Genomic DNA, 22,437 nt, shown 5'->3' on the forward strand with positions numbered 1-22,437 from the left:
TTCTATAAATTCCTTAGACTTAAAGGAATAGTACACCCAAAACATGATTAGCCTTCATTTTCTACTCACCTCCATGCTGAACAACACTCTGGAGTACTTTTTTGATATCTCAAATGCATCTGGAGATCTGGGAGGCTTCTTGCTGTCTGCTGACATTCAAATAATGGAGGTCCATGGCGCCCGAGACAGAAAGGTCCATAAAAGTCCACAAAAACGTGTCAATATTCCTCCATACTGCTCGTCCAATGTAATCCAAGTGTCCTGAGTGGGTAGCATCCAGAATTTACTCGAAACGAAGTCATTTAGAATGTTTTTAGAGCATAAACAGTAGTGTATAGGATTTCCTAATAGCGCCCCCATGCGCGCTCACGATTCTACGGAAGCCGGCAGACCAAACCAGCGCATTCAGCTCGGCAAAGAACTCATGCTCTTCCTCAACACTGAAGTCCTCAGACATTTTTCTTTCGTTGTTTCTTTCTTTGCACAGGTAAACAGCACATTTCTTCTTCTACGCTTGCATTATCGGCAGACCAGACGCTGAATGCGCACTTTCTTCCGGTTTGGTCTGCCGGCTTCCGTAGAATCGTGAGCGCGCATGGGGGCGCTATTAGGAAATCCTATACACTACTGTTTATGCTCTAAAAACATTCTAAATGACTTCGTTTCGAGTAAATTCTGGATGCTACCCACTCAGGACACTTGGATTACATTGGACGAGCAGTATGGAGGAATATTGACACGTTTTTGTGGACTTTTATGGACCTTTCTGTCTCGGGCGCCATGGACCTCCATTATTTGAATGTCAGCAGACAGCAAGAAGCCTCCCAGATCTCCAGATGCATTTGAGATATCAAAAAAGTACTCCAGAGTGTTGTTCAGCATGGAGGTGAGTAGAAAATGAAGGCTAATCATGTTTTGGGTGTACTATTCCTTTAAGTTTCTTAGATTTATATCTAATGGTATAAGTGTCAAATTAAACTTTGAATCATCTTTAAAAACTATTAATTTTCCTATGTTGTGAACAACAAGTTGGGGCAGCACCGAGTCCAACCACAAAGAAGTTGTCTGGATGAAACTAGTTATTTTGATGGTTTTTATTCCTTTTAATTACCAACAGGCCATAATGAAAAAGAGCTTAAATGAAATAAAACTAAGGAGTCTATTTTTAAAATGTAAGGAGAAGTGAAAAGTCTGAAAAAAATTACTCCAGTAAAGATAAGCAACATTTGTACACCTCTGACATTCAGCAGGTTATGTTGCTCACAGATATTTTAGTTTAAACACTACTACTGATGCACAGAATGGAAACGTTTTCACATTATAACTATTTACCCCTATTTCTTCATGGGAGATCAATCTCACATTTAGTTAAATTATTTTTAGACATTAGATTGAATTAGTGGAACAGGTCCTATCAGCTGCTCATTCACGTTGAACAGAGGAACGATCCGCCTTCTTCTCGGGGAAGGCTGCCTCTTTTTCTGAAACGGGGATCTGGGTAAGTGACACAATAAACAGCATGGCAGGATCTTTACCTTCTGGACCTGAACTACTCACACCTGATAAGAACCAAACATTAACAAACCAAGAGGGAATCTAGAGTTTTTTTTATCAACGGGTTTTCAATTCCTCTGCTAAGGTCAACATTCTGATTTTTATTGCGTTTTCTTATTTCATATTTCACAAAATTAAAACTAAAGATCACATCAGAAGAAAATAAATCAGGGTAGAAACCTAAACAGGCCACACATCAATTCATCATTTTCTCATTGAAAGAAATATTCCTTTTGCCAAAAGCTGATGTTATATGAACCAATCGACCATAATACCACTAATTAAACCACTTATATTTCATAATTATCAAACATTTTAAATTCAGTCTAATTTTAGTCTGTCGCATTCTAAATACTTTGCTCTCTTTTGAAAAAAGACAAAGATTTCTTTAAAGAAAATTTCAGGAATAAATGAAGAGACAAAGTGATGGTACTTAAAGAGGATTCTTTTTAAAGGAAAAGTCCATTCAGCAAGGAATAATCAGTGGATCATTATTTATACTTGAATTTAGCAGTAATCCGTAAAAAAATTAAAAATAATCATTTTGGTTGCGATCACTGAGTCTGGGAGCGGCCATTTTTGCCCAAATATAGTAACCCCTCCCTCCTGCCATCTTCCAGCAGTGACGTCACGGTGCGGTAAGCCTAGCGCCATTCTCCCCGCTTTACAAGCAAAATCATTGGGAACTACTAGACACATCTGCAATCAACAACAATTATTGAAGATTTCCAGAGGACTTCACCATTGAAATTCACCAGAGCTATAGTGAAACTGACAATGCCCACGTGCATGGCAGCTGGATGCTGGAATACATCGGGTAAAAGGAAAAAAAAAAAATAGTTATTTGACCTTTCAGATTCCTGATCCTCCACGGACGGGTTTGTTGTTGGATCGCCAACTTGAAGAGGAAAGATTTGCCATCGAACTTCTGGCCAAAGAAAAAACACGTAATATGTAGCCAACATTTGGAAGAAGAATGTTTTCAAGATGACTTGGATAATAGCGCGTTGTGACAAACACCAGATACAGCACTGGGACTTGATCAACAGCCGATACCGCACCGTGACGTCACAAACCAGTAGGTGGCAGTAGTGTTCTTTGACAAACATGGATGCCTCCAGTAAAGCACATTTAAATGTAAATGACTCTTAATTAAAACACTGATCATTTATTGAACAGTATCTAATAATTGCATACTTAAAGTACTTTCAGAAGTTTGAATTCTGAATATGATGGGACTTCTAGAAAGAATAAAATTTTTGATCCAAGCAGGTTCAGTCTCTTTCATAAAAACGTGAAATGGAATTAATATTGTAACATCCCCCTAAATGTGATGGGGACTACTTTTAAAGAAAAGGAAAACAGCAATATTGCTATGGGATGGTTCCTATGCTGACTGAGGCAGAAATGTGATTCTCAGAGAGAGGTCTGGGAAGTTTATCCAAGGAGAGTGAATAGCTGTACTTTCCTCTAATGTCCTCTCTGTACTTTACTAATTTTTTCTTGTGAGGCTCAAAGATCACGTATTTATCTTATTTCTGACCTCCTAAACTCCTATCATGGATAAAGTTTTCTATTTTGATTTTTCATTCATTGTTTTTGCACCACTCTATCCTGCTTACTATAAACGCAATGTGCTGCGACTCTCAAACTGACTCTTTCTCCATGCGATTGACAGATTTTATTTAGTATTTTCCCCCTAAAGGGGATGTGTTATACAGTAGTAGCCATTCAAAATTCCCACACTCTCCTTGATGGGTCCTTTGCTGGTCCCCTTCAATTCCTTTCTAAAAATCTTTTTTGTTCTAAAATATTCTTTTTGTCATGATTTGTGGACATTAAGATCTAAAGAGAAGCGTTATCTCCTGGTCAGACCCTGTAAGTCAATGAAAGGGTGGAGTCAGAGTAAAAAAAATGCAATAAGGGGTCAGTCCAGTGGCTGGAAGTTAGAGGGGATTTGGCTGCTTTTGGCTTTTGACTGGGAAGGTGTTGGGAGCTGGAGAAAATCCCATCTTTCTCCAGCAGAGTCCGCCGTGGTTCCTCTGAGGGAGCCTCCTGCACAGCTGCAGCTCATCTAGATCATCAGAGGATCCACTATATAAGCTGTCTTCAGACCTTGCCTCAACGCCGCAGTGTTGTTCCAGTTGGTCAGCGCTAAAGCCTAGATCTTTGTGTAAATCTCCATGACTCTGAATCCTGGTTGGATCTTAACCCCTGTCTCTGTGTTTCCAGGAAACTCGTGTCTCCTCCGAGAGAGCTCAAGAAGAGCTAACCTGCCGAGCCGACCCTCTGAGCCAAACCCTGAAGATTCTCTGAGAACCACCAAACAGCTCTGGACTAGAGCTGGGAAACCTAAGCCAAGGTCTGTTCAAGCTAGACGTGAGACGCTGAAGCAGCAAACGGACTCTGCTGATAAACCCTTCTCCAGAACCAACAGTGACTCTCCCAAAGAGAACCTCCTGAACCCTCAAGGTACAATCAGAGCTCCTTTGGAAATCAAATCCTGTCTTCAGTCCATAACTGCTCTGTCTCTCACGCAGACTCCGGTGAAACCAGAACCCAGGCCCGAACCAGTCATCTGTACATTCTGTGTGTGTGCAAATAAACTTGTTAAACTTTTCATCCTCGTGTCCGTCAGTGGTGTTCTGCATACTTGGGTCTCCATTTGAGAACCCATCATGACAGAACACTGCGGCCAAACTCAAGGCCCAGCAGATCACCATCTCCGTCGACTAGAGGAACAGGCTGCCCAAATCCATGGACACGGCTTGGCTCTACGTGAGTTAAACTCCCACATTGAGAGACAGAATCAAGCTATTCAAGGTTACGTAAATTACTTCAACAGCGCTAATGCTGCGTTTGTACAGCAACCACTTCCGGGTCCAGTCCCTCCCCCGAGGTCACAACCTGTGACGTCATCTGAATTCCGTCCTAGTCTCCCTGAACGATTCTCCGGTAACATGAAAGATTGCAAAGGATTTTTATTTCAGTGCCGGTTGATCTTTCAGAACTCTCCAGGCAGCTTTTCCACAGATCACAAGAAGATAACGTTCATTCTTTCTCAGTTAACAGGAAGAGCCTTGGAATGGGCTCAGGCAAGATTTGCCTCTGACGACAGTTTAAATTGCCGTTTTTCTGACTTCATTGCTGAATTTACCCAGGTTTTCAACCAGGAGACTGACCAAACTATTGATTCCAGAATTCTTTTCGGTCTCAAACAGGGAAATTCTTCGGTGGCAGATTTTTCAATTAACTTCCGGGTTAAAGCGGCAGCTTCCGGATGGAACCAAAGCGCCTTGAAGGGAGCCTTCTTCATGGCATTAAACGAACAGATTAAAGATGAACTCGCAACCCTCGACGAACCAGCCTCCCTCGAGGATTTAATCCGCCTCTCCATCAGACTAGATAACAGAATTCGAGCCAGAAACAGTTCTAAGAAGCAGAGTAATTTTTCTCCTGCCTCACCTAATGTGACTGTTTGTTCTCCCTCTACAGAGCAGATGCCCACTCAAAGGTCTAAGTCCCTGTCTCTACCTTTGCCTGTTCAGGCTTCACATTCGGGGGAGGGGAATTTTGAACCAATGCAGGTGGGACACACTAGGCTCTCTCCTGAGGAGAGACAGAGGCGCCTCCTAGGTAAATTATGTATCTACTGTGGCGAGAGTGGACACTTCATCGCCACCTGCCCGGCTAAAGCAAAAGCCGGGGCCCGCCAGAGGATCTGAGGAGTCTGGCGGGCCAAATAAACACAACAAAATCTCCTCGATTGTTGCTGCCTGCTACACTCTTCTATGATAACCAAAGTCTCTCTTTCTCCGCCTTCATCGACTCAGGCTGTGAGTGTAATCTAATCGATTCTAACCTCGTCCAGCAACTCCAGATCAAGACCGTTCCTCTCTCTCAGCCTCTCAGTGTGTCCGCCATAGACGGGAAAAGACTCCACCGGGTTACCCACCAAACTTCTGTCAGGTAACCACCGAGAGACAATAACTTTCTTTGTGTTTCCCTCTGCATGTTCCCCGCTGGTCCTCGGCTTCGAGTGGTTGGAGAAGCATAACCCTCACATTAACTGGACTAAACGTCTCCTGGAATCATGGTCCACTACGTGCCACGAAACATGCCTTCGTTCAGCCGCCCCCATGGTGGGGTCTCCTAGAGGTGGGGGGGAGATGGACTCTCCTGACCTTTCTTCAGTTCCCTCTGAGTACCATGATTTAGCCCCTGTCTTCAGTAAGGTCAGTGCGACGTCCCTACCTCCACACAGACCATACGATTGCGCCATTGAGCTTTTACCTGGTGCTCCTCTTCCTAGCAGCAGATTGTATAACATTTCCAAGCCTGAAAGAGAAACTATGGAAAAATACATCAACGAATCATTAGCTGCTGGAATAATCCGTCCTTCATCATCTCCTTTGGGCGCCGGTTTCTTCTTCGTGGGCAAGAAGGATGGTTCCCTGAGACCTTGTATTGATTATCGAGGTTTGAACCAGATCACCATTAAAAATAAATACCCACGCCCTCTTCTCGCCTCTGCCTTTGAACCTGTACAGGGTGCAACAGTATTTTCCAAGCTGGACTTAAGAAACGCCTATCATCTCCTTAGGATATGAGAGGGCGATGAATGGAAAACTGCTTTTAAGACTCCCTTGGGTCAATTCGAATACCTGGTGATGCCCTTCGGTTTAACAAACGCTCCTGCCTGTTTTCAAGCCCTAGTCAATGATGTTCTCAGAGATTTCGTCAACGTGTTTGTTTTTGTGTACATCGATGACATTCTCATTTATTCCAAGGACCTCCAAGAACACAAGAAACATGTTCGTCTTGTCTTACAGAGACTTCTGGAGAATAAGCTGTTCGTGAAAGCCGAGAAGTGTGAATTCCATCAATCTTCAGTCACCTTTTTGGGGTTTGTGCTCGAGGGCGGCCAGGTAAGACCTTCCGAGGACAAGATCAAAGCAGTTTTAGACTGGCCAGTTCCTGAGAACCGAAAACAGCTACAGAGGTTTTTAGGGTTCGCTAACTTCTATCGTCGTTTCATAAGAAACTACAGTCAAACAGCCCTTCCTTTAACCTCGCTGACTTCCATTAAACGAACTTTTCAGTGGACTCCCAAGGCTCAGACAGCGTTTGAAAAACTAAAATCCTTGTTTTCCAGAGCACCTGTCCTAATTCAACCAGATCCAGCTAAACAGTTCATCCTAGAGGTTGATGCTTCAGATTCCGGGGTTGGAGCGGTTCTCTCCCAAAGGCTCGATTCAGATCAAAAAATACACCCATGTGCTTTCTTCTCCCGTAGACTTTCTTCAGCTGAACAAAACTATGACGTGGGTGACCGTGAGCTCCTGGCTATAAAACTGGCGTTGGAAGAATGGAGGCATTGGCTGGAGGGAGCTGAGCATCCGGTTCTTGTGTGGACAGACCACAAAAACCTGGCTTACATCCAGTCAACAAAGCAGGCAAACCCTCGCCAATCCAGGTGGTCAATCTTCTTCTCTCGTTTTAACCTAATCATTTCTTACAGACCCGGATCCAAGAACGTGAAGCCCGATTCTCTCTCTCGTCTCTACTCCGTCGAACATCCAGAGACACCTGAACCAGTCCTCCCTGCTTCATGTACCATAGGAGTGGTCAACTGGGAGATAACTGACCTCATCAATTCTGCCCTAGCCACTGAACCAGATCCAGGTACCGGTCCGCCTAACCGTACATATGTCCCATCTTCTGTCAGGTCCCGTCTTATCCAGTGGATGCATGCCGGCAAATTCACCGCTCATCCAGGAGTGAGTAGGACAGTTGCTCTCATCTCCAGGCGTTTCTGGTGGCCCACACTCCACAGAGACGTTAAGGAGTATGTGTTGGCTTGCCCCACATGTGCCCGCAACAAGGCCTCACACCAACCTCCTTCAGGCCTGCTTCAACCACTTCCTGTTCCCTCGCGTCCGTGGTCCCATATAGCCATTGATTTCGTCACCGGTCTCCCTGTCTCCCGAGGTATGTCCACCATACTAACCATTGTTGATTGTTTCTCGAAGTCCTGTCATCTAGTTCCCCTCAGGAAACTTCCCACGGCCTTTCAGACTGCCCAGTTGCTAATTAAACATGTTTTCCGGCTTCATGGCATCCCCCAGGAAATCCTCTCGGACAGAGGTCCACAATTCATTTCACAGGTATGGAAGGCTTTCTGTTCTGCTCTCGGCTGCCAACCTTCTCTCACTTCAGGTTACCACCCGCAATCTAACGGCCAGACAGAACGAATGAACCAGCAACTGGAATCCACCCTCCGCTGTCTCACTTCCAATAACCCCGTGGATTGGAGTCAATACCTCCCGTGGATAGAATATGCTCACAACTCCCTCCGTTCTGCATCCACTGGACAGTCCCCTTTCCAGGTCAGTCTCGGATACCAACCACCTCTTTTTCCTGCAGATGAGAGAGAGATATCGGTGCTGTCCGTAAATCAACACATCCGTCGCTGTCAGAGGATTTGGAGGGAGACCATCGCCGCACTCAACCAGTCATCCGAATCAGTCAAACGTTTCGCCGACTCCAAGAGACGTCCTGCCCCCGAGTATTCTGTGGGCCAGGAGGTGTGGCTCTCCACTCGAGACAGGGATGTCTCGAAAACTCTCCCCGAGATTCATAGGACCCTACAAGATCACACGCATCATCAATCCTTCTGCTGTCCGTCTTCAACTTCCCCAGTCCCTCCGAATCCACCCTACTTTCCACGTCTCCCAGATCAAGCCTGTTTCCTCGAGTCCTCTGTGCCCACCGTCCGACTCCCCACCACCCGCCCTGGAGGTCGATGGCCACCCGGCCTTCACAGTGCGCCGCATCGTAGACTCCCGTCGACGAGGTCGCGGATGGCAGTACCTCGTCGACTGGGAGGGCTACGGACCAGAGGATCGTCAGTGGGTCCCAGGCTCGTACATCCTCGACCCTGCGCTCATCGAGGAGTACGAGCGTTCCTGCCCATCTACCTCTTCCGGACCGCCAAGGGGCGGTCGTTGAGGGGGGGGTACTGTTGGGAGCTGGAGAAAATCCCATCTTTCTCCAGCAGAGTCCGCCGTGGTTCCTCTGAGGGAGCCTCCTGCACAGCTGCAGCTCATCTAGATCATCAGAGGATCCACTATATAAGCTGTCTTCAGACCTTGCCTCAACGCCGCAGTGTTGTTCCAGTTGGTCAGTACTAAAGCCTAGATCTTTGTGTAAATCTCCATGACTCTGAATCCTGGTTGGATCTTAACCACTGTCACTGTGTTTCCAGGAAACTCGTGTCTCCTCCGAGAGAGCTCAAGAAGAGCTAACCTGCCGAGCCGACCCTCTGAGCCAAACCCTGAAGATTCTCTGAGAACCACCAAACAGCTCTGGACTAGAGCTGGGAAACCAAAGCCAAGGTCTGTTCAAGCTAGACGTGAGACGCTGAAGCAGCAAACGGACTCTGCTGATAAACCCTTCTCCAGAACCAACAGTGACTCTCCCAAAGAGAACCTCCAGAACCCTCAAGGGACAATAGGAGCTCCTTTGGAAATCAAATCCTGTCTTCAGTCCATAACTGCTCTGTCTCTCACGCAGACTCCGGTGAAACCAGAACCCAGGCCCGAACCAGTCATCTGTACATTCTGTGTGTGTGCAAATAAACTTGTTAAACTTTTCATCCTCGTGTCCGTCAGTGGTGTTCTGCATACTTGGGTCTCCATTTGAGAACCCATCATGACAGAAGGACTATTTTGAATGGATGCTTCTGTACTTTGTAATCGCGTCTTTCTTGCTGTCAGACCCATGAAATTACCCAGTGTTGTACCGGTTCATAATCAGAAAGAACGAGCTTAAAGTTCAGTTCACACAGTTGAAAATGAACTAGTTCACGTTTATAGTTAACTTTTTAAAAACTAAAATAAGTTCCCAAACCTATAAATAAACAAGTTCAAGTTCATCTGGTAAATTAAGCCAATATCCTCCACAATAGAAGCTCATATTTTATCCTTTAAATGTGTGATCATGATATATAGAAAGAAATGGAAAATCCTGGATGCAGTCAAGGTTTACTAGATGTGCAATCCTCCTAATTGTCAATCATTCTGGGTTTATGTTTACATAAGGCCGTCCTATGCGCTTGTCTGTAGTCACTAGAATGACGTAGTGGAAAAATTGCAAATCTTCTTTTGGAAAGTAAGCTGTGAGCGATGCAAACAGCAACTTTTAAACAGAGCGTACACGAGGAGAAATGGGCTCGTGCACGCATGCGCACGTGTGTAATAGGCGTTCCCTCTCAGGAGCAGGTACAGGGTTGTATGTAAATTTTTTTTTTTTCAAGTGTAAAGGTCGGGTCTTGTAAAAAATTTGCAAAAATCTGCCACTATATCTTTAAGTCCTGGTGGGCTTAGTTTGGCCAAAAATCTTTTTTTTTTTTGTCCCAGTCTTCCTTTGTTCGCTGTAATACGTGCAGTAAAACCTGACGTTATCCAATGGAAAATGTTATCAATGGAACGCGAACATGATCTGTCTATCTCGCTCATTGTTCTCAGAGTGAACGTCACTGTTGTTCAAGGTCATTACTTCAAAACTGATCCTTTCAGTTAACCATTTACCAACATAATAATTATTCAGTGAACGCTGTTCATTGAATGCATTTGCCACGGAATTGCTGCACTAGTCCAACTAAAATAGACCTGGGGTCTATTTTAATCGAGGCTTCCGTCGGGTGTGATCATCCCCGTTGACTCAATTATTGTTAAATGGCACGACCTAGAGGAACCACCTTCTGTCGAATAGAACTCAAATGTGATTCAGTGTCGCCACCTATTCCTGCTTAAACAAGTAACTCTAGAAACCATGTCGGCGTTGAGAAAAAAAAGTATACAGCAAGCCACCCACAGTAAATGTTGCTGTATGCGTTGCCATCCGCAGGCAAAACAAATCCAACAACTTGGCAGCTTCAGTGAACTTCAGCGTTCGTATCGTACTCAGAGCAGCACTGGAACAGCACTCATCTGAACATCATTTGGCCCTTTTATTTAGTCTCTTTGCTTGGAGTCTCTGTGTTCTTTTTAACTGCTGTTGTTTACTTTCTAAAAAAGTAAAAAAAAACAATCCCCTGGACTTTGTTTCCAAGTTTGAAGACTTTTCGCTTCCCATCCAGGAAGCTTTTTCAATTGAAAATATCGGAAAGATTTGTTGGGCTACTGTATGAAGCCTGGTACTCAACGCTATTTCCGACATTTTGAATTGAAATAGCTTCCTGGATGGGACGCGAAACGTCTTCAAACTTGGAAACAAAGTCCAGGGGATTATTTTTTTTTTGGGAATGACTATGAACTGAGTGACTGAGAATCTTCACCAGCATATCGCTTTCGTTTACAAACAAAGCAGGATTTTAAAGCACACAACACAAAAAGAATTGTGGCGAAGTGGAGTGGTTGGTTTCCAGCATGGACTGACTCCATGTTCCTTCACAAAGGTGGTGGACTCCAGACTGGTGTCTGTGTTTGATGCACGGGAGCTGGAGCTGGTCATCGCCGGCACGGTGGAGATCGATCTCAGCGACTGGAGGAGCAACACGGAATACAGAGGAGGTAAGGGTCCACAGAGCAAAGAGTGGAGGGACACCTCAGGGCAATTACCTGCGTCTACACTAGAGGGAGCTTTAATTATACCTGCTGCCCAATCAGCATCTCCATATGCCACCATATGGGGTGGATTAAAGGAGATTAGGACACAATTGTGAAGAAACAGGCCCTGTGTTAAATGGCTCCCATACAAGCTTTATAGGAATAAATCAGTATGTGCTTCTCCCTGCTAGGTTACCATGACAGCCACATCGTGATGCGGTGGTTCTGGGCAGCGGTGGAAAGATTCACCAACGAGCAGCGGCTACGATTGCTGCAGTTCGTCACGGGAACTTCCAGCGTGCCGTACGAGGGCTTCGCCGCCCTGAGGGGCTCCAACGGCATGAGGCGCTTCTGCATTGAGAAGTGGGGTAAAGTCACCTCCCTCCCCAGGTAGGTCAGCGGCGGATAGGGGGGCTGGATTTCCCTAAATAAATAAAATTAGATGTTCTTTTATTTCAATGATTGTTCAGAAGAAGGTGAACAATTTATCACTTCAAATACTGTAAAGGTCCCAGATCAAGTTTGGTCCTCCCACTTAACAGTTTGGTTTGCATTAGTAAACATTTTAACAGTTCAGAAAAAAATAAGCAACCACGTCTACACCTTCCCCTTTGCTTCCTTTAGCACCGACCCTCAGAGGTTTGACTGATGTTTCTTCGTCGCTTTGCTTCTTTTCTTGTTTTTATTAGGATCTGGTAACCATAGACCTGTTATAAGGGTAGACCCGGCATCGATTGCTTTAACCTATGGGCGCTGACGTAATATGGTGGCGCCATCTTGGGGCCATCTACATAGTCATTCCACAAAAGTAAAAAAAAACAATCCACTGGACTCCGCCAGGGCTGCCCTTTGTCACCGATTCTGTTCATTACCTTCATGGACAGAATTTCTAGGCGCAGCCAAGGTGTTGAGGGGATCCGTTTTGGTGGCCTTAGGATTGCGTCTCTGCAATCCTAAGGCTTTTTCAATTCGACATAGCGTGGAGTTCTAGGTTTTATTGCTTTTGTTTAAAAAAAACATGCAAACTGAAACAGATGAACGGGTCCACCCCTTTGGAATGGGGATCGTTTGGCTTCTCTGTTAGCCTGCAATGCCCCATACCTGTCTATGTCTCTGAAAGGCGGGTGAATGGAGTTGTTGGCCTGTAAAGGGGTTGGGGCTGCAATGATAGCAGGAAGGGATCAACTCTATCTCTGCATTGTAGGTTTGTGAAAGCTTTAATCTGTCCCCCCCCTCTGTTTAAGGTTGGTTTTTCTTTCTTAACGTAGATGGCTTCCTTCACGCCCCTCTCACACCCCCTGTCTTCTTTGTCCAGAATGTGAACATGCTCCTGAAAACAATGTCATTTGTCCATAAGGTGTAGATGTACGGCCCAGTCTCGTCCTGAGGAGTTCACTCTTCTGTGTTGGGCCAGGCGTCTGTGGAGATGATAACAAGGCTTAGTTGGGCTTCTGTATAAAGCCTTTTACTCAACGCTATTCCTGACATTATGGATTGAAAAAGCTTCCTGGAAGGGAAGCGAAATGTCTACAAATTTGGAAGCGGAGTCCAGTGGATTGTTTTCTAACCTTTTTGGTTGTTCCTCTGGGTGGATAAAAAGCCTGATCTCTCTCACCCTCTCAGGGCTCACACCTGTTTTAACCGCCTGGATCTGCCCCCATACCCCTCCTACACCACGCTGTATGAGAAGCTGCTGGTCGCAGTGGAGGAAACCAGCACTTTCGGCCTGGAGTGACCGGCAGAGAGCGAGACCTCTCTGTACTGCAGGGCCTGGAACCCGCCCACGCCAGCTCCCACATTTCCTCAGAGCTCTGAAGTGGATATGATTTCTGGGTTCCTGGTGTTCATTCGCCATAGGGAGGTTTCTGACGCTGGGATCGGTTCACCAGTCCGTTTAAAATGGGATCAAAGATGTTTTTTTTTCCATTTGCATGAACCAAAACCCTTCAGGCTCCCAAGAAAGTTCATGTTAATAAACAAATATATGGAAACCGTAGAACATGTATATATAACCATGAAAAACACTGCAGCCCGAAAACAAGCCTTTTTTTGTTAAATCTACGATTGTTGCCATGCCTGATGATGTTTTTGAATGTGTATTTAATATTCAGAAAATGTGCTGATCAATCATGATAAATTATTAATATTTTACAGCTGAATTAAATTCATCAAAGGGTAGAAAAACTCTTAAAATGAAACAACAATATTTTAAGAAGTCAGGATTGTTATGAGTGAATGAAATAAGCTAATAACTCATTCATAACAGCTTCAACTCACAGAGTTTAAGTAATTAAAGATCTTCCTTTACAGCAGAGTGCTTAAACTGTAGCCAAACATATAAACTGAGCTTCAGATTTCCTATATAGACATGTTATTAGAATTATTAGAGTCCCCTACATCTGTGCTGAGAAATACTCAAAATGTAAAGGAGTAATTTGGTGATATTTCTAAAAGGATTATTTCTCTCTATTAAAATGCTGCTTGATGAGGTAATTATTCCTAAAAAGTTATCATAATCACAGATGGATACAATTTTTTTTTTTACCTTGAATCAATCTGGGAGGGATCCACATCAGCATGGGTATAATGGTTAATTGAGTGCCTGGTTCAGCGCTCCATTAATTATATTTTCTGCTCTGAAGTCGCTTATATGATGAATTCTACCCAGGAAGCCCAGGTGTTGTAAATATTCATACAAGCAGTTTTATTTAAAACACACATAACTAAACTAATCTCCATGCTCGTTTTGAACATTTTCAATATGCATGGGTCCTCCGTACATGGCAACATGAGTGCATGCTCCTTCTCGACGTGCCTTCAGATCCTTCCATACTTTTCAAAGGAAAAGTCTGGTCATATTCAAAATTCAAACTTCTGGAATTATTTCATACTGTTTAATAAATAAATAAATTTTCATTAGAATGTGCTTTACTGGAGGCATCCATGTTTGTCAAAGAACACTACTGCCACCTACTGGTTTGTGATGTCACGGTTTGGTATCGGCTGTTGATCAAGTCCCAGTGCTGTATCTGGTGTTTGTCACAACGCGCTATTATCCAAGTCATCTTGAAAACATTCTTCTTCCAAATGTTGGCTACATATTACGGGTTTTTTCTCTGGCCAGAAGTTCGATGGCAAATCCTCCCTCTTCAAGTTGGCGATCCAACGACCAACCCGTCCGTGGAGGATCAGGAATCAGAAAGGTGAAATAACTCTTTTTCACTTTTACCCGATGTATTCCAACATCCAGCTGCCATGCACGTGGATATTGTCAGTTTCACTATAGCTCTGGTGAATTTCAATGGTGAAGTCCTCTGGAAATCTTCAATAATTGTTGTTGATTGCAGATGTGTCTAGTAGTTCCCATTGATTCTGCTTGTAAAGCGGGGAGAATGGCGCTAGGCTTACCGCACCGTGACGTCACTGCTGGAAGATGGCAGGAGGGAGGGGTTACTATATTAGGACAAAAATGGCCGCTCCGAGACTTAGTGATCGCAACCAAAATTATTGTTTGTATATTTTATTGATCAACACTAAAGTCGTTAAATCACTGAGAATGTATTAGTTTTAGATATAAATAATGATCCATTGATTATTCCTTGCTGACCAAATTTTCCTTTAAGATTATATTTTAGGCTATATGGCCTTTTTAAAAAAAAATTTTTTTTGTGAAAGTAAGCAGATAGGACATAGAGCAATAATCAACAGCCTGTGAAGTGAACCTGTGATGGACCAAAGACTCTGTGCGTGATTAATCCCTTCACCACTGCTGTACCTGCTCACGTCACCTTTTTATTAAATTTGAGGAAGAAACCAACCTGAGAGAGTGCACTGCCTGTGATAGACAAAAAAAGGAAATCAGGAGAAAGTCTCACCTCTTCGGACAGTACTGTCTTCTTCCTATCAGCATGTCCTGGGTCTCCCCCCGGGTCTCCTCCCGGTGGGACGTGCCTGGAACACATCACAACAGAGGCCTCCAGGAGGCATCCTTACCAAATGCCCAAGCCACCTCAACTGGCTCATTTTCACATGTGTAAACAGATATTAACCCAGGTCGCCATAAGTAATATTACAGTAGTGGAAGTGTTTATTTCTATCCCTAAACTATCAAATAATGCTGACTTGGACCTTATAAAACTTATACGACTTCTCTGAAATGGATGTGTTTTACCTCTCTGTCATATTGCTAATCTGATTTCATCAACAGACATGCTCAGAGCAGTCTGCAAAATATTACACGTTACCTGCGTTTTAGTGGTGTCTTTCTTTAGATTAGGAACTATATACCATGAAAGAAAAAAAAAGTTGTATATATATGCTTCCTATCAGTGGAATTATTTTACAGCATGGGATTCATTTCCACTGTTATGCTGATGATATTCAGCTATATCTGTCTACAGCTTAAAGCTGTAAAAAGTGGTGCCTGAATTAGGGAAGGATCCCATTCCTGGAACAGATTGGGAACAGAACAGTGATGTAACTGTAAGGATCTAAACACGTCTTTCTCTTAGAAAATAAATTATTAACCTTTTGAAACATTGGAAAAATAAGTAATTTCACTCTTTTTTAAGCACCATCAATGGTGACCCAGATGTGGAGGCAGGATTTCCTGGAGAGTAACCAATCACAGGCAGATTATTTTCCCGGGTTGGTTTCACCCTCAAAGTGACAAAAGTTGAGACGAGTGCACCGAAACAGATCCACACTAGTAAGAAAGAATCTATGGGTGCATGAAAAGAAAGCCTTAGAGAAGGAGCATGAACCTATGATATGGGATGTATAAGACTTTCAATATGCACTCACAGAGTAGTTTACATGCGTGTGTTTTACATGAAACTGCTCCTATGAGTATTTATATAAAGGCAGAATTATAACTTCATGATATCATATGGGGTGACTATAGGTCAAAACATATTTTCAGTTTAGAAGAGGGATTCTTTGTCATATTATGTCTCTATTTAACCATCTGCTCTAATTTTTCCTTACTTGGATGGAAAAGAATATCTGTACGTAGAAAGGTTTTTATTGTATCACCTGTTAGACATGGTCTCAGTGGATGTCACCTCAAGAAGGACAACAACAGCTAGAGCTGATTGGAACTTCTACGTCTTCTCATTCCGCGTCTCAGAAACGTTGTCTTTGACAGAACAACAATATTACGGACAACAGATTTCCTCTAAGCGCTTTTTTGAGAACAGGCCATGATGTCACATCTCCTGGAAATAAAAGCAGCCATCATTTCCACTTAAAGGGCTTCTGAGACCCATGGAAACTCGCGGGATGATGTCCTGCAAGTGAGCAGGGGCTTCATGATATGCTGATGGCTCTGAATGTTCCTGTCTTCTCTCCCAAACTTTGGACTTTAGAAGCTGCCACTGTGCTGACCAGTGTTTCACCTTTATACTCTCTGGTTTTGCTGTCTGAACGGGACCCTTTTCTAGTTGGGCTATGGTCTTCCATCAATGGCTGATGTTGCTCCGTACATGGAGCAGGTCCTCCAACACGTCACCCACCACCCTGTTTTGAACTCTGGTGTTGCATGTAAAGGTTCAAATGGTTGAGATCAATGGACATACTTCCTAAAACACCAGGTTATGAGGCCTGTGGACAAACCATGGTAAAATATGCAAAAGCGGAGACCATAAAGGTTGGTTAATTCTTAACGCGGCCACAGTGTCAACATTGCCTTGCATGGCCATCTTTTAGACATTTTCTGAATTTTTGGCACTGGACACCTATCTCTACTCCCATCTGATTTGGCCTGTAAATACAATCAGTAGGCTGTTTTTGCATCACAGAGATATTAAAAATGTTGGAAACATTGGCTGTTTCTCAATTCACAAGAACACTAGTATAGACTAGTCTCACCAAGCATGTTCTCAGGAAAGTATGGGCTCCGTGAGAAGAGGAGTACGCTAAATAAATCTCTGTCAACTGGAACAGAAGCGCATTCATGACATCACCACATTCAAAGCTACTTTGGAGCTGCATTTAACCTCCTGTTAATAATAGTCTATCAGTGGTCTCCGACCCTGCTCCTCAAGATCTACTGTCCTGCAGGTTTTAGATGCATCCCTGCTTCAACACAGCTCAATCAAATGACTGATTACCTTTTTTAGCATGTCATCATGTTTTGTAAACATGGGTAGTTCTAGACAGGGTCCAACGGGGGCCAGTGCCCTAGATCATGCCCTGTATTGAAGACATAATACTCAAAGAAATTGTTATGATGATATGCGCTGGAACAAACATGGTTACTGATAGGTCTTTTGGATCTATTTTCTTTTTGTCTTTACAAATTCTGTTTTATTAATTATCTCAAAACAATAAGGTAATAGCTTCAGTGGTATTGAGATAGGATCCCAGTTTTTATCTGCTAAATGTTTTTTTCAAAACAAATAAAAAAAAATTCAAATTGTTAAAGCTGAATTTATCAGTTTTTCTTGAGTTCTAATTCTGATTTTATAGAAAATGGTAATTTTATCTTTATTTAAGTCAAAAATATGTAAAATTCCTAAATGATGAATGTATATTGACTTAATAAGATATAGAATTTTAATTAAACCTAATTGAATAGAAATTTCACTTCATGCAGCTATCTTAATATATTTGAATCACTTGCCCTGTTTTTTATTTCATGCTTTTCAGTTCCCCCATGAAAGCACGCTGCCCAATGTAAAGGCTTGGTAAAAAGCCATTCATTTGATTTAGCTGTTTTGGAGCAAGGATGCAACTAAAGGACCAGGGTTGGAGACCACTTGTCCAGATAATGATAAACTATGACTCTTTTATTTATCAGGAGAATAATGATTACCACAGTCAGATAAACACAAATCAAATGAATGCTTTGCCAAATGAAACAGAAGGAACAACCATTAGAGCCAGTGGTACTTCCCACACGGCTATGCTGAGACTGTGCTGCTGCAGACGGGCTAACGTTAGCTCTGGTTTCTGTTAGCCTTGGAGCTTCGCTGGCTGCCATGGTCATCTCAAAATCGAAACTTTTTCTTAAATTACGCACTAAATTAGTAAATGGGCCATATAGCGAATCTGCATGTGTATATAGTACATTAGTAGCCATTCAAAATGTCCCCATTTTCCTCGGCTGGTCCTCTACAATTCGTTTTTAAAAATCAATCTTTGTACTAAAATATTCGTTCTGTCATAATTTGTGGACATTAAGATCTAAAGAGAAGCATCATCTCCTGCTCAGACCCTGTAATTCAGTAAAAGGGTGGAGTAAAAAAATGCATGCCCAGTAGAAGGCCAGTGGCTGGAAGTTGGAGGGGATTCAGCTTGGAGTCTCAGGGGAGTGTGGGCTGCCATCCGGCTGGCTTTAGACTGGGAAGGGCCATTTTGCATGGCTGCTACTGTGAAATTATAATGTTCTTGCCTCAAACGATCTTTAAACGTGCTTTTGTAGACTAACAGTAACAGATAAGTGAACTTTTCACGTAATTTTCTGAGCTCTGTGAGCGCTCCACTGGAAGCTGCTGCCGCGTTGCATCTTGAGTACAGACAGGTCCACCCTGGTGCATGCTCAGTAAAGAGGAAGGGACAGGAACACCATCCTGTGACTTTATCCCTTCTTGATCTTGTTTTTTTTTTGTGAATTGAGGCTGATTCCACGATCACACAGGAACGCACAAGTTCACCTATTGAGAAACGGCCATTGTGTTTTCTACTTCCGCATTTAGTGTGGTGTTGTAAGCTTCCAATGACTGTGCTACACTGCTCCCTAGAGTCTACTAAAATATTGTGTTTAATAGAGAACAGCCACAGGGACCATAAAATGCCACAAATATTGTGTTGAAATTGTTACGCAAGGAATGTAGAGGCGTCAACCATTAACCAATCTTTATTCTGAGCTGTTCCATGGATGTTGTCTCCGACCTTGTCCAACAGCAGTGTAGCTGGTGCATTTTCAGCCAGGGTATTGCTTATGTGTTTATGTGAGTACTGAAACTGTGCCTCAGTAATTTACTGCCTCAAATGGGATCTGTAGGGTTACTGGGTTTCACATGTGGCATAATAGAAGTCTTGTTTTAGGTGGTTTTAATTTGCTTACTGATTGTATAAGTGTCTTCTCATTATTCAAACACAAGTCAGGTGGACTCAGCAGAAACTCTTTCTTTATACATAAACTCTTAATAATCTTTTAAAGGCTTTAACTACCATCTACAATACTGTTGCATTTGCAAAGGTGTTTTGTCCTACCTACTAGGTTTTAGGCAGCCAGACCAGACAAGTAGCCATGCATTGCTTTGTAATGATGTGTAGTCGTTTTGGAAAAGAAAAGGTAATCGCCAAACTCTTCCAACAGAGATGAAGCATTACACTTTCCAAAATGTCAAGATAATATCTATCTCTAACAGCCTATCAAAAGGTAGTTCAACAAATACCATTCTCCTGGTAGGTGCCAAATCCAGGCACATTTGGCTTTTGAATTTATTGTGAGACATAAAATTTTGATTTAAGACTCGAGAGAGCATTTCTATGCACAGCCATTTAGACGTGTAAATCTGCAAAGAGTTGGTGAGGCCACCCGGATATACACTTTCATATCTGGGTGCCATGTCACCAAACCACTGTGGACTTAAATACTTTCTACACACCATCAAAATTTGGGAAGTGGTCATATTGCACAAACAACTTTGACAGAACAACAATAGGATTCACTAAATCCTAAATTCAGGGATCCAACTGTTTTGGCAAAGTAACGTATTTCGAATTGCATTTTGCGCGTGAAATGCCATAAGCTGGTCCAAAGGGCATACTGTAGCATCCATTCATTCATTTGGAAAGTTCTCCTTAAACAATATGCTGAGGTGTTACATTTACCAAGGTAAACCCATCGAAACAACTAAAAGCTCTTGGAAGGGAAAACTGGAGATTTTGTAAACCTCTTAGGCAGCCTGAAGTGACCCAAATCCAATTTTTTTGCCCATATGCAACCCGTATCTGACCTTTTCATTAAAGTCTGAATAACACAGATCCGATTTGTTCCAATGGGACCATGGTCACTTGGCTATGTAGTCCTGAATCAGATCTTTTCAAATGCGACCTGTGTCCGACCTGAACGTCAATAATTCTCGACAAAGATCCCTATTCTGCGTCTTGCTACGCAGAAGTTGGAAGAAAAGCAACAACCAGGGTAGTGGATAATGCGGAGAGCATTCTTTGTTTTCAACCTTCTTGAAAAGATTGTGTTGTTGATGCACTGGCTAAGGTTGGGAGAGGAATGAAAGATCGCTAGATGAGGTCCAGCACTACCATAAATGTTTCCTTCACAGAACATGCTTGCTACTTGTGACATCATCGCGTCCTCTACTGCATATGCCGGACACTCTTTTGTGTGAATACCATTCACACAAAAGGTCACATACACGCCGCATATATTTGGAAATGGGAACAACTACGCAAAAGAATCGGATTTCACAAAAAAAACCTGAATTGAGCATTAAGGCCTGCAGTGTGAATATAACCTATGCATGGAGTCTAAAGCCATGCCCCGTCGTTTCAGAACTTGTGGCATTAAGGTCAATCTTCAAAAGCATATAGCAACATTTAATATGGTATGATTAATGCCTCTTCCCCTCAAACTTCCTTGTTTTGTGCATTACATGTACAAAATCCAGGAAAAAATAGGTTTTGTACATGTAATACAAATAACTATAGGAACAGAGCAATGTGATGCTACACAGACTATTGCAGCTACCAACCAGTGCTAGCTAAGGAGGTAAAGGTCTATGCACCTTGGAGCTCCGACTCCGTCTTTCTCTGTAGTTGCGTCTTTGACCAAACAGAACACAAGACAAACAGCTTAACAAAACAGAATCAGAGGTATTCATCATGGAGTTTTCACCCCTTAGTGAGAGACAAACGTACTGCATTTGTGTAACTTTTCAGAGAAATTGCTTCTATGTGTTCTTTACTATTTGATTTATTTAACCCTGTTTTGATTTGGGCTGGTTGGATCTCTTACAAAAAAGTTGCACACCCATTTAATATTTCCACACTTTCCTTCATGGACCCTTGGCTGGTCCTTTGCTAGTCCGTGGCTGGTCCCCTGCAATTCCTTTCTCAACATCAGTATTTGTTCTAAAATATTGTTTCTGCCATGATTTGTTGACATTAGGATCAAAAGAAAAGCATAATCTCCGGGTCATGTCCCAGAAATTCAGTGATAGGGTGGAGTAGAAAAATATGCAAGAGGGGGTCACTCCATTGGCTAGAAATTGGAGGGGGTTTCACTGGGAGTTCGAGGGCAGTTTGAATGGCTGCTACTGTAGATTAATGCCTTATATTTGATTAATTAAGCTATCATAAGCAAATGTGAGCAAGTATTTGGTGGTTGACTGAAATCAGGTCCATTTTGCTCTCTGACAGCCAACCACAAGCTTTACTATCAATTGGAAAGGGTGAATGCTACAACTGACTTCTCATTATTGGTTGTACTGGAAATGCCTGCTCCTTGAAGCTCTAATCCCCAACTACTGCTGACCGTACCATCCAAACTGGACTGCTCCAATGAGGAGGCCAAATATAGAGCGAGAGCTTAAGTTTCCCCTCCATTAGGGCCTACTGCAGTGTAGTTTTCGCCAACGATGACGAAATTATTTTGTTGCCACTCCTTTTGTCATGACAATAAGGAGAACTGATGAGCTACACATTGATCTCTGATGGCAAAAACATAACTTGCATACTGTTAATATTTATTTTTCTTTTTTATAATACCTTTGCCAAACTCTTCCAAAAGACTAATCCACGTAATTGCCACTGTATTTAGCAAGATGACAATCATTTCCCCGACCTAAACCACTCTGTCGTTGCTGTGAACAGATGCAAACATACTAAGCTAGGTTCGATTTAAACGATAAACCCTGTAATCAAAATTGATCATCTGACATGTTGCCCATGGATCAGCTGGTGGTGAAGGGAGTTTTATTTTGCTGCCTAGCAACAGGAAATTTGAGTACACTTTGAAATAGGACTATTGGACTGTATAAATGTGGCATTTTAGAACTATTTTGTGTTTTTATTTTCCTTTGAGCACTTATGCTGTGATTGTTGGGCTACTGGGGCCTTATCCATCCAGGTCTATGGTACATAGCATACATAGATACAAGAACAAAGCTATGATCATGTATCATGCCTGATAACTTTTATGTCTTACAGTCTTTTCTACTTAGTGGTATATATTTTAAGGGGTTTTAATGTTTTCTTTGTTGTGTTTTTGATAATGATGTAATCAGGAACCACATGAGGAGCT

At 42.7% G+C, this 22,437-nt stretch overlaps 1 protein-coding gene across 2 annotated transcripts in view; it reads left to right on the top strand.

Moving 5' to 3' along the window:
* The window catches only part of LOC119794254 (E3 ubiquitin-protein ligase HECW1), a 103,075-nt gene extending 89,919 nt beyond the window's left edge, over positions 1-13,156 (top strand). For both annotated transcript variants that reach the window (XM_038301715.1, XM_038301716.1), the window contains exons 27-29: positions 11,015-11,129; positions 11,357-11,555; positions 12,789-13,156. In XM_038301715.1, the coding sequence (XP_038157643.1) occupies positions 11,015-11,129; positions 11,357-11,555; positions 12,789-12,900 (426 nt within the window). In that variant the 3' untranslated portion in view covers positions 12,901-13,156. The remainder of the gene's footprint in view (positions 1-11,014; positions 11,130-11,356; positions 11,556-12,788) is intronic.
* Positions 13,157-22,437: the final 9,281 nt, after the last annotated feature.

Source organism: Cyprinodon tularosa, unplaced genomic scaffold, assembly GCF_016077235.1.
Source record: "Cyprinodon tularosa strain WSP-4 unplaced genomic scaffold, ASM1607723v1 ctg472, whole genome shotgun sequence".
NCBI lineage: Eukaryota > Metazoa > Chordata > Actinopteri > Cyprinodontiformes > Cyprinodontidae > Cyprinodon > Cyprinodon tularosa.